At 35.0% G+C, this 18,763-nt stretch overlaps 1 protein-coding gene across 8 annotated transcripts in view; it reads right to left on the reverse strand.

Annotated features, from left to right (window-relative positions):
- Positions 1–2,638: 2,638 nt before the first annotated feature.
- Positions 2,639–18,763, reverse strand: part of ATRX (ATRX chromatin remodeler) — a 314,554-nt gene continuing 298,429 nt past the window's right edge. For all 8 annotated transcript variants that reach the window (XM_049643991.1, XM_049643990.1, XM_049643987.1 and 5 more), the window contains 5 exons: positions 10,306–10,455; positions 9,334–9,459; positions 8,303–8,398; positions 7,668–7,796; positions 2,639–6,383 (listed from right to left, as the gene is read on the reverse strand). In XM_049643991.1, coding sequence (XP_049499948.1) covers positions 6,105–6,383; positions 7,668–7,796; positions 8,303–8,398; positions 9,334–9,459; positions 10,306–10,455 — 780 coding nt within the window. In that variant the 3' untranslated portion in view covers positions 2,639–6,104. The remainder of the gene's footprint in view (positions 6,384–7,667; positions 7,797–8,302; positions 8,399–9,333; positions 9,460–10,305; positions 10,456–18,763) is intronic.

The following is an 18,763-nucleotide window of genomic DNA, read 5'->3' on the forward strand; positions in this document are numbered from 1 at the left end:
GGGGGGGGTGAAGAAGGGGGAAAATGGCAGGCAGGCAGGCACTTCATTTGAGCTTACACATTCAGTAGAGTGTGCAAGATAAGGGAAGAGGGCAGGAAAACTTGCTAACAAAAGGTCTACTTTACTAAGGATAGTATTCAAGCAACCCTGCATCACTAAAGCCTCCACTCTATAGCTGAAAGCCTACCAAGAGCTGGGAATGAACTAACAAGACCTCAGATGATTATATTAACCACGTTTTTCCCAAGTTTGGTTTTGTTCCCACTGAAATGTATTCAGCAGGCTAGACATGTTTCTACCGACTTTGCTACTGGCATGTAAGGACAAGCACAAGCAGCTACAGAAAAAAAAAAAAAAAAAAGATTACTATTTCACTCTTCTTAGTTTGGGTCACGAGATTTGACTCTTTATAAAACCTATACCTCAAAAAGTATGCCATATGTGTTGCGACGTAAGAGTCAATATAAACAATATCGCCTCTTACTCACTATAAATTTCACCCAGACCAGACAATTTAAACATTGGCCTAATTTGGGGTTTAAAGTTATGAATAGAATGGAAAGTTATCGTTAAAAGCTGACTTTACAGAACCAGACTTATATTTACTTTGATGTTTTGTCATGTATATAAACCCAATCAGGCAACAAAGATAGAAGAATCAGATCCTTAAACAGTCTTTCATTTTCTGAGTTCCAGAAACACAGTAAGAAACACAGCTCTGGGAGTGCCTCTGGGCAAAAGATAAAGGTTACAGTTATGGAAGTGGTAATTAGAGCCCATTACAACTTATCTGCTTTGTCATTAAAACGCCTGTCAGACCTCTTATTTTTCTAACCCGAGGAAAAGAAAAGGTATACCTTAGTCTGGGAGACTGTTAACCAAAGGCAAGGGATTTCTAATTCTGTTCACAAATTTACCATGTAACCTTAGACAAACCCATCACCTTTTGCCTTCAAACTGTGCTTAGCTCACAGTTAAACTTTAACTCTTGGAGCTGAAAGGCACTTCAGGAACTCACCTGAAGTGAGGTGGACCAGGAACTCACCTGGTCCAGGGTCCTGCCTTCAGAAGTGTTGTCATTATAGTCCTATTTTCCAAATGAGACCTGAAGACCCAGATAGCTCAACTAGAATGCTATCTGCCGCCTAAGTGCAATGGATTTTATTTCGTTCTTTTACCGTAACTGTCATGAGGAGAATGTAATTATTCTCACTTTTTTTTCACAGCTATGTCGTATACAGGTTAACACACAATAACCACAAGCCACTTTGAAAACACCAAAGGAAACTTATAATATTAACAACAGATACTAGCACTTGGAATGGGTGGGTCTGAAGGAAAACTAAAAGGAATGGACGGGTCTGAAGGAAAATTAAAAGGAATGGACTTAGCCCTTTGAAAAATTAGCTTGAGGAAACAAACAGCATTACACTCAATTTAGTTAAATGGACCGAACTCACTTTCTATATATACGTGTAAGAGTATAATTAGGAGTAATGAAAAATGAAAAAAAGAACAGGTATGCCACTAACGGTCTTACCATTAGGCTTGAGAGGGTAATCAAAGCAAGTGACATTTTGCACGTAAAATAAGAAATCCTGAAGGAAGTGGGCTCCTTGGGGGAAGAGTAAAAGGAAATGACGGCTTTTTCTTGCAATTTAAGAAGTTCACTTATACAACCTCTAGTGATATCTTCCTTTCGCCCTTAAAAATGGTCTATAGTCTGGTCACTGAATGCCTGGATTATCTTCCTGTCTCCAATCTTTCTTCATTTTGCATTCTTAACCATTCAAATTACCTGTGCCAAATCGCCTTTACCTGTAACTTTGAACACATTAACCACCTCACAAACCCTTAATCATCCGTTATTGAATGATTTATTCAGCATTTCAACATCTTCCATCAATCCACTCCAATATATTCTCTTTCCCAATCCTTCTCTACCTTTATTCCTTTTCTTTCAATACTACACTTTCTCCTCATATACCTGAAACAAATCCCATCCTTGCATCTGGTAAGTCATCTCTCTTCATCTTTCTTGAAAACCAACACTTACTTGATGTGAGAACTATAGGGAGAGGGTTGAGTTGATTCAATAGGTAGAAGTCTCTTGGTAGTCATCTGATATGATTAACTAAAGGAGATTGGAACTAACTCCCCTCTTCCTTACATGTTTCTACCAGAGACAAGGTGAGGACACAATGATGAAGCGCAGAATTTGGAGGAGTGCTACAGGGTAGAGATTGCTTGGAATATGTAGTAGTTACGAGTGTTAAAGAGGGCCTGCAGTGTTTTAGGATTTGTCTCTTTTATTCGTTCAATTACAGCTTTCTCTCCATTATCTTTAATAAAGGCCTCAATTTATATGCTGCCTTCCTTGATGAACATATATAGTAGTCACTATCAGATCTCTCAATTGAGGAGAGGAAGGGTGACTGCCATAGTTAGCCAAGTAGGCACAATGGTGACAGGAAGGATATTCCAAACAGAGGGTGGCAGTATATACTGTAAAGCAATTTTATGGCAGTACATACTCTGGGGAGTAAAACTCTTAGGTGGGCAATTCCATTATTATATCCAACATGAGTAATATGGGAAGAGTTTGGTTACCTAGCAGATATTAAGCTTAGAAACAATATATATTTTGGATTTTAAATTTTTATTCACCTCCATATAACAGCATATATAAAATGTTGCACAGACAAAAAGCATTTCTGAAATTTGGTAACTCTTTTGGGATTGGCACAGATTACAGACTTGAAAAAAAAGCCATGGTGGAAAAATTTTCATCTCTAAGGGTAGATTTGGTACGGAGATAGCTAAAAGTCACTTGAGACTAAGTCTAGTGAAATCAGGTGGGTAATAACCTGAACATAATTTTTAGTGAAATAAGCATGTAAAAGAATGACCTAATTTACTGTTAGAGTAAGTATCTATAGCTTCACAACATGCCACCCTTAAAAGAAACAAAAGTTACTGAGATAAGGTAAGTAATTTAAGTTTTGTTTGGGGCATAAATGTTAAGTATCTGATTTGTGATAGAGGGAAAATGGGCACAGCTAAGGGAAAACTACAAAATATTCAGCTTCTTTGGAGGCCAGGTAATAAGGCTTCCATCAACCTGCTATGGGTTCAGGAGGGTAAGCAGCTTTTCTATCAAGTGTGGATTGGTAGCCTTGCTTGATTTAAATGAGTGATTTCAGCTGTTAGGAAGCAGGAAATGGTGCTGGATTACAAAGAGACAACCAAAACTAACACAAACACACATAGGCTTCCTGGTATGTAAATTATTTTTGAGGTTAGAGATCCCCTTTTACAGAATTTAGTACATAACAGATTCAAAGACCAAACTTTTTGACCTCCCAATATTAAATAACTAAATGTGCAAAAGAATCACCATTAAATAGGACATCAAAAGCTATACATTTTCTATGAAACAATATGTGCACAGATTTTCAAAGCTGTGAAAATGCAATAAAGAGCACAACACATTTTGGTCACTTTATTAAATGACATTAAATAGTTTAAGTTTCAACTACTAAACAGCACTTTGAATGGTGAAAACACAGATAGTATTATTGTCATACTTGAATGCTTTTCTTTAAAAACACAATTCCAGTCCTTATATATATTACAAAACAGCCTTAAAGGAAGAAGTGACATCTTTTCTACAGTACTTAAGATACTCAATACGAAACTGAAAAGCAGTCTAAACAGAAACAAAGGCAAGTCTTCACAGCTGTATGATTTCAGCAGCCAAAGCTGGATGATGGACCGAAACATTACTATACAACTGGGACAAAACATATACAATATCACAATACTAAGCAAAAACGCTTTACACCCAAAGAAATAAAACAGGTTACAAAATGTGGAGAATTTAGCAGGCAAAACTGTATTACAAGCAACATTTTAAATCGTCATTTTTTAAGCCATTGCAACTATTTAAAACATCTAAAACAAATAGAAAAATGAGCCTTTTAGTATCTTAATTGATGTGATTTTGTCTTTAAATATTTGTTAAAGCTTGATGTTATACTCAAAGTACATATTATGTAGCTAAAATGTCAAGTGAGAAGAGTGTATGCAAAGTGGTCCAAGTTTTATTTCAAACTCTCTTAGTTCCAATTAATCCTTTCTATGTATTACTCCTTAAGTCATAGTTTCATCCATGGTGAAAAAGGTTTAGAAGGTTGCCTAAAATTTTTACATCCATGTCTTTGAGCAAGTAATCAGACCATGTTGAAAGTTCTCAGGTCTAGTAAATCAGGTTTAAAGTATTCTGGACTTGCAGAAATACCAACTGACAACAGCTGGCCATTGTGTACTGCCTTTAAATACTTCTCATAAATCTTGTCCTTTTCATTCTTCTAAAGTAAAAACATATCTCCCCCATCCCAATTAAATAAACTTGATTATATGGCTGGCACAATATCCAAATATATGGAATTTGTTAGTGATAACTCACCATGGTAAAGTGGGAGGGGGGATGGAGTGGATCCACCTAACCTCACAAATTCTGTATCACAAACCTTAGTGCTCTTGGATGTTTACCACTAGTTCTTTCATGATAAAAATGGAAATCTCTTAATCATCCAAATAACTCAAAACAGTTCTAGCTAATGTTAAACTCCTTCTAATCCAGTGATACCTAGAGCAATTCCGCCACCCAACTTTCATTTTTTATGCAATTCCTTAGCTATTTCCACTACCTGTTACATCACCATCTCAAAAATGGTTTTGCCATGTTGAGTTGACTCCCATAGTCTAACAATCTTTTTCTTCAAGGAACTCAAGCAACCAAATTGTACATGAATAAACTCATAGGTCATTTTATAGGCTTGGATTAAGAAAAACAACAATGTAATGGTTTTCTAGTAAAAGTTCATAAAAGGGTAGTAGATGAATTTTGATCCTAAAACTGCCTCACGGATCTAAACTAAAAAAAAATCAAACTTTGAAATGTAAGTTATTTAAGATAACATAGGAAAGTTGAGGGAAAAGAACATAAGGGTGACAGAAAAGAGGAAGAGCATAGAAGCCAGTGATCCTTATCTTTCGGAGGAATTATTTCACAATACTGACAGTACTGGGAATTATTAAAGCACATTCCTCATGTGAACTTAAGAAGTCAGCAATGGTTCTGCCATTTTGATATTTATAGAACAGGGTGTGACCCTACAACCACACCATCATCCTTAACCTCCTAAAATGCTAGAACTTGATTTTGTTAGTCCACATCCCACTGCCAGCAACAGGATGAAGCACTAGCACTGGCACAAAGCAGTTAGGAGGTGTGCTTTATATTAGTGCCAGGAGCGAGAAAATTCATGTGTGGGAGATAATCCACAACCCTGAAATTTTACCAGTAATTATTTAAGCACATATAAGTGAAAATAAAAAATGGCCGAAAGACTAAAGAAGAAAAAGGAATTCTCTTCTTAGGCTATACTTAAGGCTGTTTATACAATGCTAAGATAACTGCAAGACTCCTCCAAGTTTTAGAGCAGTAGTATTTGAGAATATTGCACACAATTCTGTGTCAAAGATAACCCTTAGTTTCTAACTTTCAGTCACGGAGATAACAGCAGGAGCCGAGTTGCAGACTTCAGTCAAAAGAACATTAAAACCATTTCAATCACTTTAATAAAGAAATGGATTAAGTACAAAAGTATTTTATAACTTGAGGAATCAACTCTAAGAACTCAGCTGTGTACTTTTACATGTAAAGAATGAATATATAAATCTGTATTCTTTGCTAAATTCATTAATTTTATGACAATTTTATGGTCGCTAAAAGCAGGCATAAAAATTTAGAGAGGAAATCTGTGGAGTTGTTACTGTTATGGAAGGACTTGTTTTCACTGAAAACAATTTGAAATATCTTCTGTACTCAATGTGTGTAAGAAGATTCTAGGCAACATCACTGACAAATGTCAGGAAAAAATGGTATGCCCTATTAAAAAAAATTAAAACTAATATGGAAGATTGGCATTTAAGGGGACCAAACTATTTATACAGTTGAGTTCTGTTAAGTCATTGATTCCTAAAAAAATAAAAGATCTTTCTATGATTTTAACAATCCATTTAAGCTTAGTGCAAAATCACATTGATTTCCCTTGGGAAGGTCCTGGATTTTTGCTTCTCATTGGGGGTGGTGCACGTTGCAATGGTGGTGGCTGCATACCACCAGCTACTGACTGATACATTCCTCTCATATCAATTTGCTGGTAGTTAGAAGGATTCATGATTAAATTTGGAGGCTTTGGCATCATGAGGTGACCCAGTGTTGCTTGTTGATAAGTCATTTGTTGTTGTTGCTGCTGATTGTACTGCTGCTGGAGCCTTCGGTTCATAAGTATTCGCTGAACACAGCTGATTAACTAAAGAGAGAAAAGGGAGAGCATGTTACAAGTGCATGACCTGTCTCAAAGAGGCAAATATCGAGTTTTAAGTTAAAATCAATTTGTTAAGGGTGTACCATACCAAAAGGAAAACACATTATTGTTATCACCATTACTAATTTGAGGCATTCACAAGACCATTACTGTAGAAACCAGTTAGTAACACCATTTAGGGCTAAATTTTCTTAATGACTTGACTACTGTATTGCAATGCAAGCAGTATTTAGGTTAGTTGCCATAGTAACTGTCCTGCGCTATGATTAGTTTCAAGTATTAGTTACAGCACTTTTTGTCAAGTCTCATTTCTTGTTCATTCTTCTGAATATTTCACATAACGACAGACAAACATTTTTAGTGACAAACACCAAAGGGGAAAAGCACTTGCAGTGGGAATAATTCCTACTTGGACTATCTCAAATTTCCTAAGATAATCTGAAATCAATAATTCTACAGCACTTTCTAAGTAAAATTCATGCCACAGAAATTGATTCCCTGGAGTCAAGAGTTGAAATTTCCCACTGAAAGGCAGATGGCTGGCAAACAACTATGCTGGGAAAAAATGATCAAAGGTCCTGGAATATGCTAGCCTTTTAAAGAATTAAATAATTTAATAGGAACTGGTGACATATATCATCTATAGCTCCACTTTTTTTTTTTAATCTCAAATATATTAAAAAGTATACTTATTTTGGGAAGGTGTTTACAAATGGTAAATATGGTAAAAGTTTGGCAAAAATTCTTTTTAAAAAAAATTTTTTTAATGTTTATTTATTTTTGAGACAGAGAGAGACAGAGCATGAACGAGGGAGGGTCAGAGAGAGAGGGAGACACAGAATCCAAAGCAGGCTCCAGGCTCTGAGCTGTCAGCACAGAGCCCGACGCGGGGCTTGAACGCACGGACTGTGATATCATGACCTGAGCCAAAGTCGGACGCCCAACTGACAGCCACCCAGGCGCCCCTGGCAAAAATTCCTTTTTAAATGTCCAGACTACATAACATATAAAATTATGTGAAAGAGATCCTACATAATCTTCAAGGAGACCCACTTGGGAAGTTGTTGCTCTTCTGTAATCTGGTAACCAAGATATTACACCTTTACTTGACATTATTAGGTTTTCTGACAATACTTCTTCCAGGAACAACCAATGACCCAGCCAGCCAGCCATATGAGGAAGGGATGGTTATTGACACAGATGTCACACAAACCCATTATTATGAATTCAAGAAAATTGGACATAACTTAGAAATAGTCAAACTCTTACCATTTGTTGTTTTGTCAATACATCATTGTAGATTGCTTCTCTTCGTTTAACATCAAGCTCCTGACTGGCTTGTCTACTTAATGCTAACGCCTGTACTTGGGCCTCTGAGAGATTCATGTTTTCTTTCCACTAAAAGAAAAAGGTTCTATTTACTCCTTATTGCAGTACATTGAGGAAAAATAATTAAGGTACTTAAAAATACTCAGGATTTTAAAAGTTTTTTTTCTCTCTCCTTTATTCTTTTCTAAAGAAAACAAGGATGTAAAAAGCAAGGCACTAAGTTATCCACCGTTGTACAAGGTTTGGCTATCTCTGGAGTGAAACTACTTGGATTTAATTGGTGCAACAGATAAAACTTGTTTATGTAAACAACACATACATTTCTATGACTGACTGATTTCCCATTTCTTAGATATTACCCATTTCTCTTTTGTGCCAGCTTTTAGGTAAAATTGCTGAATTATAGCTTGACACTATTATCCAGTTTACGAGCATTTTACTATTGCCAATAAAGATATAAAAATTATGCTGTTTTCCCCACAGAAGGAGTGAAGCAAACAACAATTAAAAATTAAAACAAATTAGGGGAGGGACAATATTGCAAGTTGGAGTAAGACAACTGCCAATTAACTTACTACAGCTGAAATTATATCTTCAAGAGGCTGAATCCTCACTGCCGTTACACTGTTCGTTGCTTCCACAACCTTTTCTCTTCCTTGATTAATGAGGTCCTAGAAGAATATAAGAAATCTTACATAGGGCATATAAAAGATGGCCTGGTTGTAAAGTATAAGGATCCTTCCTCTTGCCAATTGATAGCACTTGTTTTCTTTGTAAATATTTATTTATTTATTTTGGGGGGGGGGGGCAGAGAAAGAGGGAGAGAATCCCAAGCAGACTCTGCACTGTCAGCACAGAGCCCAACTTGAGGCTCAATCTCCTGAACCTTGAGATCATGACCTGAACCCAAATCAAGAGTCAGGCGCATAACTGTCTGAGCCACCCAGGCACCCCTTTTATATAGCATTTGGTTTTAAAACTCTTCAAATAATTGAAAAGCAGAAAACTGCAGCATCAATAAAGTGGGTAAAACGCATCAGTGAGGGTCTTGTTAGGAAGGTAAAAGTTTGGGTTTGCACCAGTAATTTATAAATTTAAATACATTTTAAAAAGGAAACAACACTTTCAATTAAGTTATTACATTATTGGTATAATAAAACCTAATCTTTCTTATTTAATTTATAATTGACTCTTAATTAACTTATTTCATACTGAACATTATCATATACTTAATGCTGCATCTCCATTGCATCACAATGTAAATTAATGTATTCTATTTTCAAACATTAAGTTAATTTGTTTATTCAAAATATTTTATAACTGAAGAAAGTTCTATTTCCCCAGCTAGTCAGCTGCCTATTGTTCCTTAATTAAAACAATTCAAACAACATTAATTCAAGGCCTAATTCTCTTGTGCTCTGAACAAACCACATTCTACCATACTATGTTGGTTCAAAAGGGTCAACAAAATAAAAGAAAAATTTCTTGGTCTATTCAGAGGTAATCTTTTGGAGAATGTGATATTCCTGCATAGGGAACCCTCAACAACAGGCACTTGAAATTGCCTTTAATTCAAGTTAAACTACTTTTGTACTTCACAACTTACCTCCAGCTGTTGATTACTCATTGCTGACAGGGCTCCCAAATTGAAAGGAATATAAGGAGTTTGAGAGTTGAAACTGACAGGGGGTAAATTGGTCCCAGTTGGTATGTTGAAACGCATGGTCAGTCCCTAAAAACAAAAAATTATGCACTTTCCACAATGTGATTTAAAACTTGAAATTCTACATCACCTACTGGTTTAGAAAAGAATCCACATTCTCAGATCTAAGAAATTATTAACACTCTTCCACACACAAACAAAACACCCTTTTCACCCGAAACCAAGATCTTATTACACAGAAAGTTTTAACCCCTAAAGGTGTATTCTTTTTTTCTGATAATTCCCACAGAATGGGGCAACTCAGAGAATTCTAATGAGACTCCTAACATAACATTAACGTTAAAGAAGTTTGGTACAATGAGTTAGGAGTTTAAAGAATTCAGGTATTAGGATAAGGTTTCCCATGCTCAGGCACATTTTTGCTCAAGTGGATTGGTGTTTAAAATAAACATGGAAGGAATTATTTTAAATAAAGTTGCTGTTGGAGAGTGACATTAATTTCCAATAATGGAATATTTTTGTGTTCTGACAGTCAAAATTTAGATTTCAGGTACACATGCTAAAGCAACATTTACTCCTACCTCCAAACTCTAAGCTCCTGTATATCTGTTACTAGAGTGAGGGTGTTGATGGGAGTTAAGTGATGCTAAATATATAGCTTCCCACTAATCTCTCAATTCAGCAAGTGCTAAGCAGAAATGGGGTTACTACACTTTAAGTGGAAACTATTTTCTTCTTTCCTTTCCTCTCACCCTACCCCAAAAGGTAGCCAAAAGCCCATACACTGACTCTCATATTGTTCCTGAAGACTCACTATTATTATTACTTATTCCAAACGTGACCCTTTTCTTACTCACCTCTCTTTCAAATGAGTAACACAAATACAAAAACCAAAAAGCATTTTGAATGAACTACCTTCTTCTCTGCTTCATACTCAGCCCAAGCTGCTTTTCTTTCTTCTTCAGTCAACTCTTCTTCTTCTTTGTGGTCCAAAAGAGAATCGTGCTCATGATATCCTACGATGTGTTCTTTATGTATTTGAAGAAGTTCTGCAAGTATGGTGTCCTGTTTAGAGGGGTTGAAATAACAGAGAATTATTTTTTCTCTCTGGATCCTACCTCCAAAGTTCTTTGGCCTACTGTCAGACTAGAAACTAGACACTGGCTGCTACACATATTTCTGATATATATGATATAAATTACTTAGAAAACAGTCACAATACATGCAACACCAGCCTCTTATGTAAGAACTTTCTATATAACAATGTTTATATAAGCATGTTTTAGGGGTTCAATTTTTTAAATGACTACTTTTCAGCTTCAAGGTTTTTTTCCTCCAACTTTCTTCTAATTTTTCATATGTAGTGCTTTGTATTTTGCTTTTTTTTTAAGATTTTATTTTTTAAGTAATGTCTACACCCAATGTGGGGCTTGAACTCACAACCCCGAGATCAAGAGTTGCATGCTCTACTAACTGAGCCAGTCAGGTGCCCCATGTTTTGTACTTTGTTCTGAGTTGATAATAAATGCTAATATAAGTCTGCTTAAATAAGAGATTACATTGGATGTGCATGCTAAAAATCATAGCTACTCCTGTTTATACATATTTAACAACTTTATTTTCACAATCACTTTGGCTACCAACCACTATACTACCGAAAACCAAATCTAAATTAATCTAAACAGCTACAGGACAATTTGACTAGAACATATAGCCCTTATACTTCAACTGTACAAAGGTCAAATATAAATTACACTGAAAAGACCCATGGGTCAAATTTAAACTGATACACATTGTTTATCAATTTATTACAATTTTTTTAAGTCATAGTGTCTTAAGTCAGTCTTTTAAGGTTAAAAAAATTAAAAGCTTGAAAACTAGGATCATTTATATACTTAGTAAGAACAACCAAACTCCTGTTCTGTGTAATTACAGTTATGAGAGGGACACAAAGAGAGGCTGGGAGAAAGGGGTTAAAGTGAACCATAGATATGTTACTTGCTAATAAAAAATTAAAATACTCACAAGTTGTTTATTAAGAAATCACAGATGAAAACCTGGATATATAAAAGGCAAATTAATTCACTTTACAAAAGGATTTTTCATAGCTTCTAACAGCAAGTTCTTTTAGAACACACTTTCTAAATTGAGTGTGAATCTAGTGAAGTAACAAATAATTATAGGGCAAGGGAAAGGTTGCAGAGGTATATAGTACATTAAATGTAATCTACATCTAATAATGCTTAATGCCTTCCTAAATTTCAGCACAGACAAAGCCCACGCTTGAAAATAATTCTGTCTTTACATCTCCATCCACCCCCAGAGTATAAGGTCCAATGCATGGTAGGAGCTCAAATGTCTGTTAAATAACTCAAGTGAAAAATTCAAATTATGAGGCCCTAAGTTTTTTCTGTACATAGCAAATGCTAACACTATTTCCAAGTATTCTGAATATCTGGTATTATGTCAATAACTCTTAATCTCGCTACCCCCATAAACACCTGAAATAATAATTTCATCATTCCATGAAATAAAAGGAATTGATTTCCTTAATGAATACAGCTGTAATAATTCATTTTGACATGATGTGCTATTTCTTTTGTTGAAAACCAATAACATTAAAAGATTACACAAATGAGAGGGCTCAAGAAAGCCTAAAGGCAGAATACATAGATGCTAACAGGTTCAATTCTTCTGAAATGCTAACTAAACATTTCTCTTCTACACCAGTGTAGAAATCTATCATCAAAGCTGACTTCCCATATAAAGTCATATGCCATATAAAACAGGTTTATAATCACTAGATAGATCTCCAGAGTTCACAGTTACTGACCAAGCAGGCAGGGAGATAGGCCAATGTGATTAACTTCTATTAAAAGATAATGCCTTCCTTATGTGTAGGTCTCCCATGCTCACCCCCAACCATGACTCAAGAGAGAGGTATATAATAAAACCAGATAACACTAAATATTTTTAGTAAGTGACCATGACAAATACAATTAGGAAAGTAATCTATTCTACAAAATACCAAATAAATTATAAGGTAGAAATGTTCTATGGATAGTCCCTAATTTTACTTCTGTTAAGCAAGAAATGATGTTCTTAACCATATCAAAAATAACTTCATTTCTCTAAGAAAGAAACCTAAGAGAAAGACCAAGAGAATTGTGTGCTAGGAACTGAATTTATTTTCAGCTGTGCCACTGATTCTCTCTGTAACAATGAATAATTTAGTCTAGCTATGACTGTCACTTAAACATGAATGAAATCCTCTCTACTCACATGTCTAACAGGATGATACGAGAATAGCAAAAATAGATGAAACACCCAATTCTTTGGAAATAAATCCTCCGTCAATTAAGTGCAGTGTTTATTTCACAATTATAAACACCACAGTTAATACATTACTTTTTTATAGTTAGAGAGAAAGCCTTTCCAGAGATGCACATATGCAATGTACATGTGCACACGCGCACACACACTCTCATATATACCCTTTAAAAAATGTCTGCATTATTAGGGAGTTTTATCAAGTCAACCCTTATCATCCTATAATTTCAAAGTCCAAATTTATCACCTTGGAATTGGTAGAAACCTATGTCAAGAGAGGCAAAGTAACTTGTTCCAGTCACACAACTAACACTAACTGGGACCAGAAGGTGAATTTCCTGACTTCTATCCAGTGATCATTGTATCACATTATAAAGAATGACCACGGTTTTGTTTTTTGTTTTTGTTTTTGTTTTTGAGAGGAGGGAGGGGCAGAAGGAGAGGGAGAGGGAGAGGAAGAATCTTAAGCAGGCTCCACGCCCAGCTGAAATCAAGAGTGGGACACTTAACCGACTGAGCCACCCAGGCACCCCAAGAATGAAATATTTTGAGGCATAGTTAGTTCCTCCATTTCCCAGATCTGTTCTCTTATATTAAAAAAGACTGAAGGATTCCAGGGGTGGGAGAAACCCAAGTATGTCTATTTTCCCCTGACTTTTTAACACTTTTGTACTTTTTGAAGTTTTTTTGAAGCATATGTTAATCTTTTAATAAAAGGAAATCTAAAAACTGAAGCAAACACAATTCTCAGAAACAAATCTGTGAAAGGCCAGTTCGTGCTTAGCCTAAACCTGACATGAACTATTTTACCATTTTCATCTTCTGGAGATAGTCATCCTAGGACACCCCACTTCCAAAACATTAGTCTTCTCCCCACCAATTCCAGACTTAAGATCTATCCTATCAAGTCAAGCATGATTGCTTTATTAAGGTCAGATTATGGTAGAGACTCAGCTTCTGTCCATACATTCACTTTCCTTTTGACCCACAGCCAACTGAAATGCCAGTAAGTCAGAGGAGAAATGCATGTGACATTGTTTTGTATTATTAAAAAATTTTGGACCCTTTCCCCCAAATATTAGCTCCCTCCGAACATCAAGCCAAAACACCACTGAAATTGCTTCTATTGGCTACAACACTTCCTTCTTTTCAAAGAATTTAAAAAAATACAGAAACAATGCTAATGTCCTATTTTAAAACCTAGAAATAACTAATGGTAACACCTGTCATATATTTCTACACACATTCACATTTTAAACTCACACTCACACACACGTTTTCACATAAAAATGGTATTGTACTACAGTTTTGAAAACACTTTTCTGAATTATTATCTTTCCATGGACATCATTTTACATCAAATACAAACCATAATTTTTAATGGCTGCAAGATGCTTACAAAGTATATAGATATACCTTATAATCTATTTAATTATTCTCCTACTTAATTAAGGGTTTATTAAGACATTTAGGCCACTTCCAGTATTCATTATGACCAATTCTGCAATGAAATACATTAATGGACAATTTTAATGTATTTCAACCATTTGTTCATACAATAACTATGCTGATAATACTCAAGGACTTAATGTTTACAACAATCTTCACTGTAACAAAGAAAAGACACTACATGTTAAATTAACTGATTTTTATAGGAACAAGATTCATTTTACACAGCTCACGAGGGCATGAGACAAAAGCACGAGGGCAAAAATGTTTCTTTCCTCTAGAGTGCTGTTTGAGACAAAAGAGAAAGATACAGAATTTCTGATATAAACTGTTTCTACATCTTTCCCTTTGTAAATTAACTGTAGCATACTGTCAATACAAGAAACAGATGATGAGATTAAAACAGCAAAGAAAAACGTGTAACAGAATTCTCAGAATATTTCTTTGGGAAAAACAGTTTTGCAAGTCTAGAGCAAATTATACAAGTTAATAAAGAAAAATTTCATCCCAATGTACAACACAATCAGTGGAGAGGCTTTTTGTTTCTTCCCTTTGAAGCATGTATTTATTAGTTGCTATAGCAACACTATTATTGAAAACAATACTGGAACAGAATCTATAATCACTAGGCCAACAGTCATGAAAATGAGGTTTAAATTATATCCAAATGTGTACCTTTTCTTTGTCTAAACTTTATTTTCCTTCAGTAAGTGAAAAAGCTTACAAGCTGGGAAAAAGCATGGTCTATATTCTAGGTAACAGCTAAGTTAGCTTAAGCTTTAAAAATGACTGGTTTAATTAATAAAATAAAATTAATGATAAATTAAAAGTTTAAGTTAATTTATTTAGAAGTTTAAAGTATTTGGCAAGCTGACAAAAATTCCCATCTAATCAATTCTGAAATTCAACCTTGAAAATAAAAATTTTAAAAACAATCAAGTCTTTGCCTAAGGGTGGGGGCAGGGGTTTGCCATGTTTCAAAATATTTTGCTTGCCATCACTTTGAATTTGAATTTTATAATATCTGGAAATAAAATGCCACTGGAACACATAAGTGCCACAGGACCCATTCAAAAGCTATGAAAAAATCCTTTTATTACTTCAATAAGTCTAGATTTTTAGTAAAGAAACTTAATATTCCTGGTAAAAAAAAAAAAAAGTTTCTACTTTCAAATTTGAAGCCTGTTCCAAACTGGAAAAAAAAAAGCAACATACTTGAAAAGTAACTAGGGAGCTACTGAATAAAGTTCATGTACTACCTCATATGAGATTTTTAGGTCAAGAGTACATAACTTCTGCCAAAAAGCATTTATAAACATATCCAGATTCCCAAATTGTAGGTATAAAAAAGACAGTGACAACTACAGAACTTGTCACTTTCAAATAAGGAAAAGGCAGGCCTGCCAAACTGACTTTGGTGGAAGGTAAGAGCCAAACTCTCCTTTGATAAGAATGGTTTCTACTCAATTTAACATTCAAAGAACTAGACAGTATATTGAGTATTTAGCCTTTAAAAACTGGTTATCCGTTATAATTACTACATAAGCCACATGCCATTCAATGTGGGGTAAAGAGTGTCATTCCAGATTTTACAAGACTGCAGTGACTTTCTAGAGGTTACAGCTTTCCAAGTAGAGCCTGAAATGGAACTTGATTCTCAAGCTATACAATGTGGGGTTCATATTATCTCTTTATTTCATAAACACTGTTAACATCCTCTAACTATAGCTATGCTGTAAAAAGGATACAGATAGAAGGAAGACGTATGAAATAGGAATGAAAGCAGATATTTAGCAGTTCAAATTACATTTTAAAGAAAGAAAACATTAAACGATGAAAGACAAAATAGTAAAAACAAAATATACAAATATGGTCATCTATCTAGTGATTCTTGTACTGACCAAATCTCTCATGCAAATTATATTCCTTTAAGGGTTCAAAGTAATGAATATGATATAAACATCTTGGTCATGAAAACATCATTAACTGAAGAGATAGAAGGAAGCATTCACCTACTTAATTCCCCTAAAAGTATCACAGCCTAAATTTTCCACTGCTCCTATTCCTAGAATGTTACAAGGCATATTCTGAATCAGCCAACCTAACCAATCAAGCAACATACTTTAGGATAGTAATATACAGATACTGTAGCACTCAAGTACTTTATATTAATTCAGGATCACTGATCATTCCAACATGTTAGTTATGTCCTTCTGAACTCTCATAAATGAAAGTGGAAAAAAGTGAAAGGATATATAGCCTTGCTTTCCAGGTTTCTCCCTACACCAGATAATTTCATGACCAGACTGTTAGACATACAAACACCAAAATAATTTTTGCTGGAATCAACTGATTTGATAGAAAGAAGACCTATGTCAGCCTTTTGAATTTCAGAGGAAAATTTAATGGCAGGATTTATTTTAAATTATATACACATATATAAAACTTTGTAAATTGGGAGACTTTATGTGTAGTGATTAAGATTGCAGGCTCTAGAGTACTGCTATCTAACAGAACTCTGGGCAATGATGGAAACGTTCTGTCTGTGCTGTCCAGTATGGTAGCTACTAGCCACATGTGGCTTCTGAGCACCTGAAATGTTACTAGTGCAACTGAGAAACTAAAATTTTAATTTAATTTCTTTAAATACAAATGTAAATAACCACATGTAGCCAGTTGCTCTTGAGTTAGTGCCGATCTAGAGTCTTACTGGGTTTAAATCCTAGTTCTAACATTTACTGGCCCTATGTCCTTGAGCAAGTTATCTCTCTGAATCTCAGTCTCCTGGTCTGTAAAATGGGCCTAATAACTATCTATTTCACAGGATCTACCATGGATATTAAATATTACACATGAAGTGCTTAAGCACAGTGCCTTATTTACTAATGACCTTTGAATTGCTAAATCTGATGGTCGATTCTCAGACTTGATCCTATCCATCCACCAGCAACATCCGACAGATCTTAATCCCTCTCTTCACCAAAATACTATCTTCTCTTGGTTAGCTAACTGGAAGAATTCTACTGGTGTTATTTACTACTCTCTCTTACTTTCAACACTGTTTCTAAAGGTCTAAAGAAGACCCTAACTTTAAAAAACAAACAGTGTGTTACTCTACAGAGAAAGAGGTTTTACACTTTATCCAAGTTTTTCTAATGAAAAATTCAGGAGATGTTTGACAGGACAAATTATTTGATATCAGAATTGTCCTAGAAAACCTTGGATATATGGCTGTCATAGAAGGACCAATAAATTATTGCCTGTTCTGTGACTGTATATGTATTATATTTATTTTATTTTTTAAATATTTTTTGAGAGAAAGAGAGAGCACAAGTGGGGGAGAGGCAGAGAGATGGGGACAGAGGATCTGAAATAGGCTCTGTGTTGACATCAAGTAAGCCCAATGAGGGGCTCAAATTCATGAACCATGAGATCATGACCTGAGTCGAAGTTGGACGCTCAACCAATTGAGCCACCCAGGCACCCCAATTTTATTTATTTTATTTTAGATGGAGAGAGAGTGAATGGAGGAGAGTGGCAGAGGGGGAGAGAGAGAATCTTAAAGCAGGCTCCACACTCAGCGTGGAGCCCAACACAGGGCTCAATCGCATGACCCTGGGATCACAACCTGAGCCAAAAATCAAGAGTTGGATGCTCAATCAACTGAGCTACCCAGGCACTCCACTGAGATAATGTATTTAAAGGAACATAGCACAAACACTTGATATGTAGTACTCCTTTTGCTTTCCACTTTGCCTCATCCTATATTTTTTAAAAATATTAATCTTTTTACACATCATCTATAAAACATTCTTGCCAGAAACATATGCTGTGAATTTAATCAAGCCTTTGGGTCTAATTTCCAGTTTACAGAATATATAAGAGATAGAAGTTTAAACACACCAGGAAATAAATTCAGAATGAAGGGAGGGGATATGACTACACTAAATTAAAAATATAATAACAAGAGACAACAATCAAATATAATGTGTGGACCTTGAATGGATCCTGATTTGAACAAAGGAGCTATAAAAGATATTCTCAAGACAACTGGAGTACTTTGAATACAGATGTGGTATTAGATGATGTTAAGAAATTAAGAAGTTATTAATTTTATGGGATAGTGGTTATATAAGAAATGACTTTATGTTTTACAGATTTATTTATAAGTGTAATTATAAATGAAACATCAAAATCTTAATTTTAAATAATTTTTTTTGCAACTACATGGATGGAACTAAAGGGTATTATGCTAAGCGAAATTAGAGAAAGACAAATATCATATAACTTCACTCATATGAGGACTTTAAGACACAGAACAGATGAACATAAGGGGAGGGAAGCAAAAATAATATAAAAACAGGGAGGGGGACAAAACAAAAGAGACTCTTAAATATGGAGAACAAACAGAGGGTTACTGGAGGGATTGTGGGAGGGGGGATGGGCTAAATGGGTTAAGGGGTATTAAGGAATCTACTCCTGAAATCATTGTTGCACTATATGCTAATTTGGATGTAAATATAAAAAGTGAAATTAAAAAAAAGAAAAAAAACACATTTTTCATGTTTATTTTTGAGAGAGAGCGAGCGCGTGC

The sequence above is a fragment of the Panthera uncia genome, chromosome X, assembly GCF_023721935.1.
Source record: "Panthera uncia isolate 11264 chromosome X, Puncia_PCG_1.0, whole genome shotgun sequence".
Taxonomy (NCBI): domain Eukaryota; kingdom Metazoa; phylum Chordata; class Mammalia; order Carnivora; family Felidae; genus Panthera; species Panthera uncia.